The 14821-nt window shown below is 58.7% G+C and overlaps 2 protein-coding genes across 2 annotated transcripts in view; one reads left to right on the top strand and one right to left on the bottom strand.

The window, feature by feature from the left end:
- The window catches only part of CPAMD8 (C3 and PZP like alpha-2-macroglobulin domain containing 8), a 135654-nt gene extending 125209 nt beyond the window's left edge, over nt 1-10445 (top strand). The window contains exons 35-42 of the mRNA XM_055239131.2: nt 487-701; nt 2035-2122; nt 3806-3880; nt 5417-5522; nt 5610-5720; nt 6731-6940; nt 7070-7220; nt 10060-10445. Of these exons, the coding sequence (XP_055095106.2) occupies nt 487-701; nt 2035-2122; nt 3806-3880; nt 5417-5522; nt 5610-5720; nt 6731-6940; nt 7070-7220; nt 10060-10291 (1188 nt within the window). The 3' untranslated portion in view covers nt 10292-10445. The remainder of the gene's footprint in view (nt 1-486; nt 702-2034; nt 2123-3805; nt 3881-5416; nt 5523-5609; nt 5721-6730; nt 6941-7069; nt 7221-10059) is intronic.
- A 921-nt stretch (nt 10446-11366) lies between these two features.
- On the bottom strand, nt 11367-14821 carry F2RL3 (F2R like thrombin or trypsin receptor 3). The gene is made up of 2 exons (XM_055239182.2): nt 14076-14821; nt 11367-13801 (listed from the first exon to the last, which is right to left on the bottom strand). Exons 1-2 carry the CDS (start codon nt 14182-14184, stop codon nt 12753-12755), a joined length of 1158 nt encoding a protein of 385 aa, XP_055095157.1. The 5' UTR covers nt 14185-14821; the 3' UTR covers nt 11367-12752.

Genomic DNA, 14821 nt, shown 5'->3' with positions numbered 1-14821 from the left:
TTGACCCTCAGTCCAGGCATCTCTGACCCATTGACTCAAGCAGATTTGCCTAAGGGCTCCGGGTCATTCCCCCTGCTGTGGCCTGGATTTAGCCCCAGACCAGGCTGGGGCAGGTGCATGTCACGGGTTCTGACTGGCAGTCAGAGGGCAAGTTTCCCGCAATGACTCTCGGTAGCCTCCGTTTTCTGATCTCTAAAATGGGAGCCCAGATAACACCGTGGATGAGAGGGAGACCCCTAGACTCAGACATAGCTGAGCACGGCTCTGCACCCCAGATCCACAAAACTGGTCTGATGATTGTACCTACACCCGCTTCGGTGATTTCAAGGCTAAAAGGAATAATGGTAGTCTCTGAAACTGTCATGGATGTCATTGTCCTCATAATTCTGGCTGTTCCCTCCTCCCCACTGCCCTTTCTCCTCCCCTACCCTGCACCTGTTGTGGAGGGCCCAGATCCCTAAGCCTCCATCCTCCAACACCCCCCAGATTGATGTCACCTACAATGTGCCTGACCCGGTGGCCAAGCCGGCTTTCCAGCTGCTCGTAAGCCTCCAGGAGCCCGAGGCCCAGGGACGCCCGCCCCCCATGCCTGCCTCCTCAACTGAGGGTTCCCGAGGAGACCGGCCCCCAGCTGATGATGATGACCCAGCAGCCGATCAGCATCACCAGGAATACAAGGTGATGCTGGAGGTGTGCACCAGGTAAGGCCACCTGCCCTGCTGGCGTGGGCATCCCAGGAGGGTACAATGTGCGGAGAGGATGGCCTCCTGGGACCAGGAGGAGCTTCCGGCTCCAGGCACTCAGTGGTGGTTTTTGTTTTGTTTTTTTGAGACGGAGTCTCACCCTGTTGCCCAGGCTGGAGTGCAATGGTGCGATCTCGGCTCACTACAACCTCCGCCTCCTGGGTTCAAATGGTTCTCCTGTCTCAGCCTCCTGAGTAGCTGGGATTACAGGTGCCCGCCATCACGCCCAACTAACTTTTTTGTCTTTTTAGTAGATACAGGGTTTCACCATGTTGGCCAGGCTGGTCTCGAACTCCTGACCTCGTGATCTGCCCACCTCGGCCCCCCAAAGTGCTGGGATTACAGGTGTGAGCTACCTCGCCCAGCCAGTTTTTGAAATGAATGAAAGAAAAGTGAATGGACACAGAAGACTCCAGTATGGTCAGGGCGGGTAGGCCGGATGGGGACAGCGATGTGTGGCTGGGACACGGGTCCCTGCCCGATAACACCAGCACCAGGCCCCTTGGTTTCCAAGAGTGAGCCTGGGACCCGGCCACAGTGGGTCCTCACCCTAAGATGATGTTTGTTGCTATGGTGATGGATGCTTGTCACCATGGCGACGATTGGTGGGTGAGTGGTTGCCATGACACTCATAGCCCATCAGAGCCACTACCCCGGTAACGGCTGCCCTGACCTTGACTCTCAGCCCGAATGTGTCCAAGTTCCCCATCTCAAAAAGTTCTGGAAATTAGAGTCCAGCTTGGTGCACTCCCCACAGCTGCAAGCTCCACTCTGAATGTCGGCTTCCTCTTCCTTGTCCCCAACACCCTATAGGAAGCGCCTGGCATATTGCAGGCTCCAGAGAGAGCCCAGTTACCTCCCTCCCTGCCCCACCATGTTACAGAAGGAGAAACTGAGGCCGGAGCTAGGGGGTTGATTTCCCAGAGTCTCCTGCAGGGCGGCAGTGTTGAAGCACCTGGGCTGTGGCTGCTCTGTGCAGCCATGTCCAGAGTGGTGTCACCAGCTGCTTTCCAGGCTGGGGACACAGAGTGAAGTCCAAGACAAAACACAGTGCCTAGTCAAGAGACCTGGTCAAGCCTAGAGCCCTTGGCAAGGCCCTTTCCTTCTGGCCTCAGTGTCCCTGCTGTAAAATGGGTTGACTGAGTTGACCCAGCCAAGGATGTGTATGCCAATGGCCCGCCGGCCAGGCCCCAGGGCAGGCTTCCTGTGTGGGCTCGAGGGGGAGAGGGACCTTGAATTCCACCTCTGGGCTTGAGCTCTAGGGCCTCTCTCTCTCCCCTGTTGTTGGAAGGTGGCTGCATGCAGGGTCTTCCAATATGGCTGTCCTCGAGGTGCCTCTGCTGTCAGGCTTCCGGGCAGACATCGAGAGCCTGGAGCAGGTGAGGCAGCGCTGGTGAGCAGCGGTGGGCAGGGATCTCTGAACAATAGGCAGAGCTTAGGCACCCAGGGTCAGGCTGGCTGGCAGTCCAGACCTCTGTAAAATGCTATGGGTATTCTTTTCTTCCCCCTCCCCCTCCCCCTTCCCCCTCCCCCCTCCCCCTCCCCCCTCCCCCTTCCCCTTCTACCCTGTTTCTCTCTTTCTTTTTTTTTGACATAGTCTTGCCCTGTTGCCCAGGCTACAGTGTAATGATCCGATCTTGGCTCAAATTCCCAGCGGAGCCTTGAACTTCCAGGCTCAAGTAATCCTCCCACCCCAGCCTCCTGAGTAGCTGGGACTATAAGCATGCACCACCATGCCCTGCTAATTTTTGTATTTGTGGCAGACAGGGTTTCACCATGTTGCCCAGGCTGGTCTCAAACTCCTGGGCTCAGGCAATCCTCCCGCCTCAGCCTCACAAAGTGCTGGGGTTACAGACATGAGCCACCATGTCCGGCCCCTTTTTTCCCCCCCTTTCTGGGCAAAAATGGGCCATCTGTCTACTGAGGAGTAGGTGGGGTGGGGTGGGGGCTGCTCCAACAGGTGGATCTCCCATGGGACCACTGTCACTATTATTATTATTATTATTATTATTATTTGAGATGGAGTTTTGCTCTTGTTGCCCAGGCTGTGCAATGGCACAATCTCAGCTCACTGCAACCTCCACCTCCCCAGTTCAAGTGATTCTCCTGCCTCAGTCTCCTAAGTAGCTGGGATTACAGGCATGCACCACCACACCCAGCTAATTTTTTGTATTTAGTAGAGATGGAGTTTCTCCATGTTGGTCAGGCTGGTCTCAAACTCCTGACCTCGGGTGATCCGTCCACCTCAGCCTTCCAAAGTGCTGGGATTACAGGTGTGAGCCACAGCACCCGGCCCACTGTCACTATTATAAATGCCACCTAGAACTTCAGCAAAGTTCCATGTGCTTTGGCCCTGGGTGGGGAGCCATGGGGTATTCTCAATCCACATTCTGCCAAGACCAGCTGTCACCCTCACAACCCTAAGAGAGACCAGTGCCACATCTCCATTTTGTACAGGAAGGAAGAGGGACATGGGGGTGGGGATTGCTGCCCAGCTCTGGCCGGGGGAGAAAGAGGACCAAGAAGCAAGGGGTCCAGGGGCCAAAGGAGGCCTGCAGTGTGGGGAAGGTGGAACAGGAAAGCTGGGCCTATTGTTACCTCCCCTCCAAGGAGGCTGCACGGAGCACCAGGGGATGAGGATGTGGTCAATTCAGAGGCCTTGGAGTGGGTGTGGGGTTTTTTTTAAATCAAAAACTGAAAGAAAAAAAAAAAGTCCCAAGCTGGGAGGGGAACTTGAACAGTGCAGCTGAGACACCAGCAGGTGGCAGGGCTCAGCCGGGTGCCTCTTTGGCCACGGAGAAGCCTGTCCTGGGCTTGGGGCTGGGTTGAGGGAGTGTATAGGGAGGGGAGGCAGGTGCTCCAGGCAGGGATAGCCATCCTTGAGCGTCCTCTCCTGGGTGTTGAGAGGCTGGCAGGGCCTAGGGAGCACTGACCAGCACCCAGACCCCAGCCCATGGTAACTTGTGGGCAAGTCCAAGCATCCCACTGACCACTGCCCCCAGGGGATGGGAGAGGAAGCAAGTAGAGCGTCTGAGGACCCTGACTTCTGGCTTCCTCTGCAGCTGCTCCTTGACAAGCACATGGGGATGAAGAGGTATGAAGTGGCTGGACGCCAAGTGCTCTTCTACTTTGATGAGGTACCACCAGCCGGGGTTGGTGGAGGGGCTTCCCTGGTGTGCATGTTGGTGAGGGTGCACCGGTCACTGCCTGGTGTGGCTCCCTGCAAGTATCTTGTACCATAAAAAAGACATTGGGGCCGGGCATGGTGGCTTATGCCTGTAATCCCAGCACTTTGGGAAGCCGAGGTGGGAGGATCACGTGAGCTCAGGGGTTCGAGACCAGCCTGGGCAACATGGCGAAACCCCATCTTTACAAAAAATATTTAAAAAGTGGCCAGGCCCTTTGGCTTACGCCTGCAATTCCATCACTTTGGGAGGCTACGGCAAGTGGATCACCTGAGATCAGGAGTTCAAGACCAGCCTGGCCAACACGGCAGAACGCTGTCTCTACTAAAAATGCAAAAATTAGCCAGGTGTGATGGCACGCTACTGTAATCCCAGCTATTTGGGAGGCTGAGGCAGGAGAGTCGGTTGAACCTGGGAGGCAGAGGTTGCGGTGAGCTGAGATTGTGCCACTGCACTCCAGCTTGGGCGACAGAGCAAGACCTGCAAGTCCTTGTCAAAAACAAAAAACAAAAAAAAATAAGACACTGGGAGAATAAATTCCAGGCAGAGCTGGCCATGCTGACAGCTCTGTGCCCTCGGCTGATGGCAGTTTGTAGAAAAAGCAGGGAGGGGCTGCAGTGGATATTATCCATCTGTAGGAAGGAGTGAAGCATTGATCCATGCTACAGCATGGATGAACCTCAGAAACATGATGCTGAGTGAAAGAAGCCAGACACAAAAGGCCACAGAGTACATTATTCCATTGATACGAAATGCCCAGAACAGGCAAATCCGTAGAGTTGGAAAGATTTGTGGTTGCCAGGGGCTGGGGGAGTGGGGAGTGAGTGCTGATGGGGATGGGGTTTCTTTGGGGGAGAAAGAAACTGTTCTGTAACTAGACAGAGGTGATGATCGCACAGCATTGTGAATGTGCTAAATCCCACCCACACATGCTCAGCCATGCGTGCACACACAAAAAAAGGAGTAGTGTTTGGGAGGCCACCTGAGACGTTTTCCCAGTGGGATGGAAGGACCCAAAGAATAAAAAATGGGACCGAGGCTGGGCGCAGTGGCTCACACCTGTAATCCCAGCACTTTGGGAGGCCAAGGCAGGCGGATCACTTGAGGGCAGGAGTTGGAGACCAGCCTGGCCAACGTAGTGAAACCCCGTCTTGATCAAAAATACAAAAAATTAGCAGGGTGCGGTGGTGGGCGCCCGTAATCCCAGCTACTTGGGAGGCTGAGGCAGGAGAATCACTTGAACTCAGGAGGCCGAGGTTGCAGTGAGCCGAGATCACGCCACTGCACTCCAGCCTGGGCAACAGAGCGAGACTCTGTCTCAGGAAAAAAAGAAAGAAAGAAAAGTAAAAGAAAAAAAGAAAATGGAATCACGTTTCTTCTGTGTTTCACGCGTCCTGGGTATTCCTGAAATCAGCCAGTTCTGGGCCTGAGCTCAGCGCCCCGGGCCTCCTGGCCCGGGTCGAGCCTGCGCCCGCCGCTGCCCCGCAGATCCCCAGCCGGTGCCTGACGTGTGTGCGGTTCCGTGCTCTCCGGGAGTGCGTGGTGGGCAGGACGTCGGCGCTGCCAGTCTCTGTGTACGACTACTACGAGCCCGGTAGGCCCGCGCGCCCGCACCCCCGGCCCGGCCTGGTCCCTGACCCGTCGCGCCTGCACTCGGTCACCCACCACCCTCGTCCCGTAGCCTTCGAGGCCACTCGCTTCTACAACGTCAGCGCGCACAGCCCACTCGCCCGGGAACTGTGCGCCGGACCCGCGTGCAACGAGGTGGAGCGCGCCCCTGCCCGGGGCCCGGGTGAGTGCGCGGAGCCACTGCCGCCCCCCACCGCGGCCTGCCACACCCCGACTCCCACCCGCGGGCGCCGGGGAGGGCTCCCCTGGGGGCTTGGCCGAGGAGGGGCCAACATTTAGTCAGGAGGACGCAGCACAGGGGTGGGCGGGCGCTCTGCCTGTACGGGGGAGGCGGGGCTGGAGGAGCGGTCAGTGGGGAGGGGCGTGGCTGGGGGGAGCGGTAAGTGCGGAAGGGAAGTGGCTGGAGAGTGGTGAGTATACTGGGGGCAGGGCCAAGCCAGTGAGGGCCGCCACAGTGGTCACTGTCGTGAGGACTGGGCCCAGTGGGTTGAGGGTGGTCAGTGTGGTGAGGGCGGGGCCGAGCGGCGAGGGGGAGGTGAGTGCGGAGGGTGCGGGGTTGAGGGCGGGTGTGTTCAGTGAGGGGGGCGGGGCCGAACGGGGTGGGTGTGGTCAGTGCGGAGGGGGCGGGGTTGAGGGTGGATGTGGTTAGTGCTGAGGGGATGAGGTTGCGGTGGGTGTGGTCAGTGCGGGGGGCGGGGTTGAGAGTGGGTGCGGTCAGTGCTGAGGGGTGGGATCTGTGGTGGGTGTGGTGAGTGCGGAGGGGGCGGGGTTGAGGGTAGGTGTGGTCACCGCGGAGGGGGCGGGGTTGAGGGTAGAAGCGGTCAGTGCGGAGGGGGTGGGATTGGGGTGGGTGTGGTCAGTGCGGAGGGGTCGCGGCAGGGGCCGGGGCTGTTGCAGGGCGGCCCAGACAGGACGCCCTGCCTCCTTTCTCTCCTACAACCGCTTTTTAAAAATCTGTTTCTGTTTTTGTAAGTATTAGGCAAATACCTGCGTGAAATTCCATGAGACCAGGGCTCAGGACCTTCCATTAACTGTTGCTCCCCAAGACCCACCGAGGGGGTAGTGGGCCCGGGCCCCAGGGACATCTTTCCCACCCCCAGGCTCTGTGGGGGCGCGGGCAAGGTGCAGGGTGGGGAGTCCCCCGTGCCCTGTCGAGCCTGCCTCGTCCCCCAGGCTGGTTCCCCGGCGAGTCGGGCCCTGCCGTGGCCCCTGAGGAGGGGGCGGCGATCGCGCGATGCGGCTGCGACCACGACTGCAGCGCCCAGGGGGACCCGGTGTGCGGCTCCGACGGGGTGGTCTACGCCAGCGCCTGCCGCCTGCGGGAGGCCGCCTGCCGCCGGGCCGCGCCCCTGGAGCCCGCGCCTCCTAGCTGCTGCGCCCTCGGTGAGGACCCTACCCCCCGCCTAGCCTTGGGGACCCCGTCGATGCTGCTCTGGGCCACGGATCTCCTCCCCTCGGCCCCTGGGTCCCCTCCCCGCCACGCCCTCCCGACCGAGGCCCCCTTCCTTCCAGAGCAGCCGCTGCCGGCCTCGGCGTCCTCCACCTACGGGGATGACCTGGCTTCTGTGGCCCCGGGGCATTTACAGCAGGACGTGAAGCTGAATGGAGCCGGCCTTGAGGTGGTGGACTCAGACCCTGAGCCTGAAGGGGAGGCGGAGGACAGGTAATAGCTGGGCCCACCCCAGAGATCAGAGACATAGGCTCAATATCTCCCCACCTCCCTCCCCTACCAACCTTCCCCGAAGACCTGCCCCGTCTCCCTCCTCTCGCCCCGACCCCCCACAGGCAGTGGGAGTGACTCAGGGTCAGAGGCTCAGAGTTCCTGGGGACAAAGTGGGACATTCATCCTCCCTCCACCCTGGCCCACGCAACACCCACCAGCGAACAGCTGTGCGCGGGCGCGCGCGGGCGCACGCGCGCGCAGGTGTGTGTGTGTTTGCATACAGGTCAAAGATCCCTTATCCGAAATGCTTGGGACCAGAAGTGTTTCGGATTTCAGATTATTTTCAGATTTCAGAATGCTTGCATTATATAGTTAGCTAAGGTTCAGCATCCCTAATCTAAAAATATGAAATGCTCCAATGAGCATTGCCTTTGAGCACGTCAAGTCGCTGCTCAAAAAGATTTGGATTTTGGAACATTTCAGATTTAGGATTTTGGGACTAGGGAAGCTTTGCCTGTAGTTAGCAGTGTGTGGTTTCCTCGTGGGCAGATTTGTGTGATCTCAACCATAGTCAACAAACAGCCCATCTGCACAGGATCCTTCCAGCTGCTCTTCCGTAACTTCACTTCTCCGCTCAACACCTGCAGCCACTAAGCCATTTTCCCCCCTACTTGTCTGTAATTTTGTCATTTGGAGAATGCCAGGTAAATGGAATCAGAGTGGAGAATCTTTGGAGCATGATTCCCTTGCATTCACCTGTGGTGTTTCGTGTATCCATAGTTTTTTTTGTTTGTTTTTTTTTTTAAATCTGGGCTCACTGCAATCTCTGCCTCCCGGGTTCAAGCGATTCTCCTGTCTCAGCCTCCCCAGCAGCTGGGATTACAGGGGCCCGCCACCACGCCAGGCTAATATTTTTTGTATTTTTAGTAGAGGTGTGGTTTCACCATGTTAGCCAGGCTGGTCTCGAACTCTTGACCTCAGGTGAACCACCCGCGTTGGCCTCCCAAAGCGCTGGTATTGCAGACGTGAGCCACCGTGCCCGGCCTATTCTTTTATTTTTGAAACGAGGTCTTACTGTATTGCCCAGGCTGGAGTGTAGTGGCGTGGTCATGGCTCACTGCAGTCTCGACCTCCTGAGCTCAAGCAATCCTCTTGCCTCAGCCTCCTGAGTAGATGGGACCACAGGCACACACTATCACCATGCCCAGCTAGTGTGTGTGTGTGTGTGTGTGTGTGTGTGTGTGTGTTGTAGAGATGGGGTCTCTGTATGTTGCCCAAGCTGGAGTGCCATGGCTGTTCATAGACGTGGTCATTGTGCACTGCAGCCTCAAACTCCTGGGCTCAAGCGATCCTCCCATCTCAGCCTCCCAAAGCTTTGGGATTACAGGCATGAGCCACTGTGCCCGGCCTGGAGTTTGTTCTTTTGTATTGCTGGGTAGTGTTCTATGGGTAGATTTTTTATTTGGTTGGTGGTCTGACACAAGCCGTTCCCCTCTTACCGCACGTGGACATCCAGAACCCATCACTGTGGTCCACTGGAAGGGGAAAGGAGGCAGAGTTGTGCAGTGCCAGGCGTAGGACATGTGTCCCCCTCCCAGGTGGGGTTCTGCCATCTAAATGAGGAGGTGGCAGCCGGCCTGAGCCCCGTGGAGGTGGGTTCAGGAAAGGGGTGTGGGGTCTCATCCCGAAGTCCTGGCGACCCCATAGGAATCTTTCTCCTTCTCTCCTGGCCAGTCAGAGCGGCTTCTCTTCCTAACGGCTGCCCCGCTCAGAGCAGGACAACACCATCTGGCTGCATCCTGTCCCTATCAGCCTGTGACTCTGCCTAGTGGGTGGGCAGACCTCAGCCCAGGTGACACCTGCCTCTAAATGAACCCAAGGAACAGAATGGCAGAGATCTGCCCATCCCTAGGATGAGACTCTTGGGACCCAGGTGTGGGCTCAGCAGTCACCGGTGTGGTGCAGCGGGGACAGCTGGAGGTCCCTTGGGAGATCCCCCACCTTCCTAGCTACAGCTGGAGCTCCAAGCACCCCAACCCCCCAGCCTTGGAGTTGGGCATCATTTTCCTGGGGCCCCGACGGCTCCCACAGCCTGACATTCTGTTTCCGGTAGAAGAAACGTTCCCAGAAAGCGCTCGTGTGGCCAAAAGCCTCTTTCTGAGCAAACATGATGTGGACTAAATTAGCAAAACATCCAGCCCGTGGGCAACTTCAAAACGGAACAGGCTGCCTTTCTCTGAAACACAAAGCCCCGGCCTCCCTTTGGGGCACCCAGGACCCTGAATTGCCCTAAGACTGTCCCAGCTCTCGAACCCTCTGCCTTCGCCCCTGGGGACCTCGGGCTCATATCACAAGGCCCTGCGGGGAAGCAGATGGCTCTCAGCAAATGCACTTTCAGCTTCTGGCTGCCCGGGCTGAGTGACCCAGGTGCTTCCTCACCGTGAGTTCCTGATGTCCTAGTGCCCAAAGGACCAGCCCATTCCCAGGGCCCCCAGGCCCAGAACCTGCCTGCCTTGGGAGGCCCTGCCAGCTGCCTGCTACCAGCACCAACAGACTTTTGATTCCCTTTTGTGACCCCTGGCACCTGCTTATGTCTGCATTTACCCATCTTCTCCGGGGTGGTATTTATTTCAGCCAACACCGCTCAGCCCTGATCTCTGCCAGCATGGAGGCCCCTTGCTGCCTGTGAGGTCAAGGTCTGAGGCTGCCCTGGCCGGTGGGTTCCCGACGCCTGGCCCCCATCACCCTACAAGCGACAGGCCCTGTGGCTCCTTCCTCAGCCCGAGGCCTGGTGCCCACTTGCTGTAGAGGATGTTGTAAGATAAAACTTCATCTCCAGGGTCACGGCTGGGCCTCGGCCTCTTGCGGGCAGCGGGAACCTGGAAAGCAGCACCCAGCGCGCCAGCGCATTCCACAGATGGGGCCAGACTCCGGCCCTTCGGAGATGTAGTGGCTGGGTGGTGGGGGCCCACGGGCCAGGGCTCCTGAGCCCTGTCTTCGTGTACAGCCCAGCCTTTCAGAGTGGTGGGGAGGAGGGTTTATGGATGTCAAACACCTGCACCCTGAGATAATCCTACAACACATGCAGTTGTGAGACCACAGTTTGGTCCTGGGGACCATTCATACCCGCACACCCAGCTTATGCCTGTGGTTAACATCTCAGAAAACTCTAGTAAATGATCACTCCAGGATATTGACACGAATACACGTCACTGATCTTACTTACATGTTCTGGGTTGCACATGAACTTTGTGTGTGCGTGTGTGTGTGTGCATGTGTGCGTCCTGGGCACCTGACACCCCCAGCCCAGGGCTGCCTAAAGTTGGGCTGATCAGAGACATAGACCCAATGAGGAGCCCAACAGTGGCCCCCCAACCCTCTGCCTTGCCCCCATAGTTCATGCCCCAGTGGTCTTTGAAACTGCCCTGTGCCACTCCCTGGAGTGAGCAGCAGTGTCTGTGTGTGTGTGTGGGTGTGTCTGTGTTTGTTCATCAGGTGCTGAGGCTTCTCCCCTTCCCCCCACACCAGCTGTGTCCTCCGCAGACAGTGACACAGCCCCTTGTGGCCTGTCCTGTGCAAGGCTTACAGCCGGCTGCCGACATCCTGGCAGAAGGGAGTTCCAGGTCTGCAGCACCCGAACCCCCCAGCACACACTGTCCATCCTCACGCCCCATTGTCCCACCTTGTCCGTGGTGACATTGACAGAAAGTGAAAAGAAGGATCAGCCTGCAGGTGAGAGGAGGGAAGGCGAGGGTCCCCAGCAGTCAGGGGACAGCAGGAGGCTGAGCCATGCTAGTGATGGGTTTTGGGGAGCAGAGTTGGGGGTGCTATTCTGGCTGCTCAAGAGACATCCCAAGACAAGCCAGAAGCTGGTGGGCATGAGAATGGCCAACCAGGCTCTGGGCCTGGTGGGGTCCCAGCACTGGGCACTGAGGATGGGGTGCCCTCAGCCTCCTGGGCAGGAACTTGCAATGAGTCTCCAGGGAATGCAGCACCAGCCCCAGCCCCAGCCCAGACACCAGTGTGTTGTTGGCTGCATCCAGCCCAGAAAGCCAAGCCAGAGAGGCTGGCAGGGCCCAGGAAGCAGCGTTTGATCCTGTTTCAGATTCCTGGGCTGCCCTGACAAAGTGCCACACACTAGGCAGCTTAAAACAGTGAGAGTTTATTGTCTCACAGTTCTGCAGGCCAGAAGTCCACGGTCAAGGTGGTGGCAGGGCTGGTTCCCTCTGGAGGCTGTGAGGGAGAGCCTGTCCCAGGCCTGTCTCCTGGCTGCTGGTGGCTGCTGGCTGTGCTTGGCGTCTTGGCATCCCTTAGTTTGTGTCCGTCCACATCACTCCCATCTCTGCCTCTTCCACCACATGGCTTTCTTCTCTGTGTGTCTCTGTGTCCTCTCCTCTTCTTTTTTTTTGGAGACAGAGTCACTCTTTTGCCCAGGCTGGAGTGCGGTGGCACCATCTCAGCTGACACAACCTCCGCCTCCCAGGCTCAAGCGATTCTCCTGCATCAGCCTCCCCAGCAGCTGGGACTACAGGTGCCCACCACCATGCCTGGCTAATTTTTGTATTTTTGGTAGAGACAGGATTTCACCATGTTGGCCAGGCTGGTCTTGAACTCCTGGCCTCAGGTGATCTGCCCACCTCGGCCTTCCAAAGTGCTGGGATTGCAGGTGTGAGCCACCGCACCCACTATCTCTCGTCTTCTTTTTTTAATTTTAGTTTGTTTATTTTTGAGACAAGGTCTTGCTCTGTTGCCCAGGCTGGAGTGCAGTGGTACAATCATAGCTCACTGCAACCACAACCTCCCAGGCTCAAGTGATCCTCCCGCCTGTGCCTCTTGAGTGGCTGGGACTATAGGCGCGTGCCGCAATGCCTGGTTCATTAAAAAAATTCTTTTGTGTAGAGATGGGATCCCCCTGTGTTGCCCAGGCTGGTCCCAAACTCCTGGCCTCAAGCAGTCCTCCCATCTTGGCCTCCCAGAGTGCTGAGATTACAGGCGTGAGCCACCGCACCTGGCCATCACTTTTCGTCTTTTTAAAATTGAATTAAATTAATTACTTAATTAATTTAGAGACAGGCTCTCACTCTGTCACACAGGCTGGAGTCCAGTGACGCAATCTCGGCTCACTGCAACCTCTGTCTCCCAGGTTCAAGCGATTCTTCTGCCTCAGCCTCCTGAGTAGCTGGGATTACAGGCGCCTGCCACCAAGCCCAGCTAATTTTTGTATTTTGGGTAGAGACAGGGTTTCACCATGTTGCCCAGGCTGGTGCTGAACTCCTGGGCTCAAGTGATCCATCCGCCTTGGCCTCTCAAAGTGCTGGGATTACAGGCGTGAGCCATCAGGCCTGGCCTCTCCTTATCCTATGAGGACACCACCCACACTGGATGTAAGGCCCACCCTTCTCCAAAGTGACCTCCACTAGTGACAGTTGTAACAACCCTATTTCCAAATAAGGTCACATTCTGAGGTCCGGGAAGGACGTGAAGTGGGGGAAGGGACCCTATTCGACCCAGTACGGCCTTCCCCACTTTGTGTCACTGGAGCAAAGAGGAGTGGGTGCCCATGCCCTGGCTGCCCCCTTCCGCAGAGGCCTTGGAGGCTACGGTGTCCCCCGGCGACCGTCGGAAGAACCCTGCCCGCACCTTGTCTCTGAACTCAGCTGACACGTAGTAGTAGACGAAGGGATCCATGCAGCTGTTGAGGGTGCTCAGCGCCAGGCTAGGCACGTAGGCACCATAGAGGTTGCCCCAGGCGCTGGGGCTCGGGTCTGAGTAATGCAGCAGCAGCAGCAGGTTGCTGGGCACGAAGAAGGCCACGGCGGAGGCCAGCACCACTGCGGTCAGCCTCAGTGCATGGCCGTAGCGCCGGCCGCTGGCCGCCAGCGTGTGCAGGGTGGCCCCGTAGCACAGCAGCATGGCCAGCAGCGGCAGGAAACAGCCCAGCAGCGCCAGGCAGGTGAAGGCCGGTTGCCAGTGGGAGGCCTGTGCGTCCAGGGGCAGCGCGTCATGGCAGAGCACGTGATCGGAGCGCGCCAGCCGGAAGGTCTGCCGCTGCAGTGTCAGGGGCAGTGCCAGGGCGGCTGCCATGAGCCAGGCAGCCACGCAGAGTCCAAGGGCCAGGCGCCGGCCACGCAGGGCGCGGGCCCGCAGTGGGTGCACCAGGGCCAGGTAGCGGTCCAGGCTGACGGCGGCCAGCAGCAGCACTGAGCCATACATGTGACCGTAGAGTGCAGCCGTGGCCAGGCGGCAGGCGGCCTCCCCGAAGGGCCAGCGCTGGCCACGCAGGTGGTAGGCGACCCGTGGGGGCAGCGCCAGGGCCAGCAGGAGGTCAGCGGTCGCCAGGTTCATCAGTAGCACGGTGGAGGGCAGCCGAGGTGCCCGTGTGGCCAGCACCCACAGCGCCAGCCCGTTGGCCGGCAGCCCCACCGCCAGGACCAGCCCATAGAGGGCGGGCACCAGCCTGGTGGGCACCCAGCCCAGAAGCAGTGCCCGTGAGCTGTCTGGGAGCTCCAGGGTGTCACTGTCATTGGCACAGACTTGGCCTGGATAGCCGCGGGGAGCAGGCAGGATTGAGGGTGTGCTGTCTGTGGGAGAGAGGGGGCGTCAGTCAGCCCCTGCCTCGGCAGGTGACAAGAAGCAGCAGGGAGGGAGGTGCTCAGAGCCTGGGGTCTGCCCTGGTGGGAAACAGCTGGACATGACACTCAAGGGAATAGCCCAGCCCTATGGGGTCAGGGACGGGATGCAGAGTGGGCTGGGTTGAAGCCCCCAACTTCCCAGCCTCTGCCTCCCCAGCTCCGGGCCCCCAGCTCCATCTCTGATGTAACCCCGTCTCTGCACCCCAAAGCCAGGACCACTCACCATCGCCACCTCCGGTGCTCCCGCCCTCGTCGTAGACGCTGGGGGTCTGGGTGCCGCCAGACAAGCTGAACCCCAGCACCAGGGGACACAGGAGCAGTCGCCCCCACATGACTGCACTCAGGCTGCTCTGGGCTGTGGCCTCAGGCTTCCTGCCTCGCCGGACCCTGAGCCCCAGCTTCTGGAGCCTGGGCGGATGAGCAGATCGCGCCGGGGGAGATAAACCAGGAAGGCTGCCCCTGCCCCCGCAGACCCACCAGAGCCGCTTGCCAGCCAGCCCGTGGGAGGACTGGAGTGTGGGTTATGGAGACCGGGCTGCCCCACGTGGCTATATCCAGTGTGGCGCCTCCGGGGGACCCAGGTGCCAGGCCAGCAAGATGCAGGGGGAGGTCCCAGCTGCAGCCAGCACCCCCAGTCCCCGGCCAGCCCAGGAAGCATCTGCGGTTCAAGTGGCCACTTCCTACCAGCCGGTCACATCTGCAGCCACTGTTCTCATGAAAGCCCTGTCCTCACCCCAATCCCCACGCCCATCACGGGCTCTGGGCCCTTCCTGAAGTCACCCCCCCACTTCCTGTTTCTGGTGAGCAGGATAAGAAGAGCCCTGCTAGGCCAGGTGTGGCAGCTTACGGCTGTAATCCCAGCATTTTGGGAGGCCAAGGCAGGCAAATCACCTGAGGTTGGGAGTTTGAGACCGGCCTGACCAACACGGAGAAACCCCATCTCTAATAAAAATACAAAAATTAGCTGGG

Source organism: Symphalangus syndactylus, chromosome 13, assembly GCF_028878055.3.
Source record: "Symphalangus syndactylus isolate Jambi chromosome 13, NHGRI_mSymSyn1-v2.1_pri, whole genome shotgun sequence".
NCBI lineage: Eukaryota > Metazoa > Chordata > Mammalia > Primates > Hylobatidae > Symphalangus > Symphalangus syndactylus.
The sequence above is the reverse complement of the archived record's forward strand: the minus strand, read 5'-3'. Positions and strand labels throughout refer to the sequence as shown.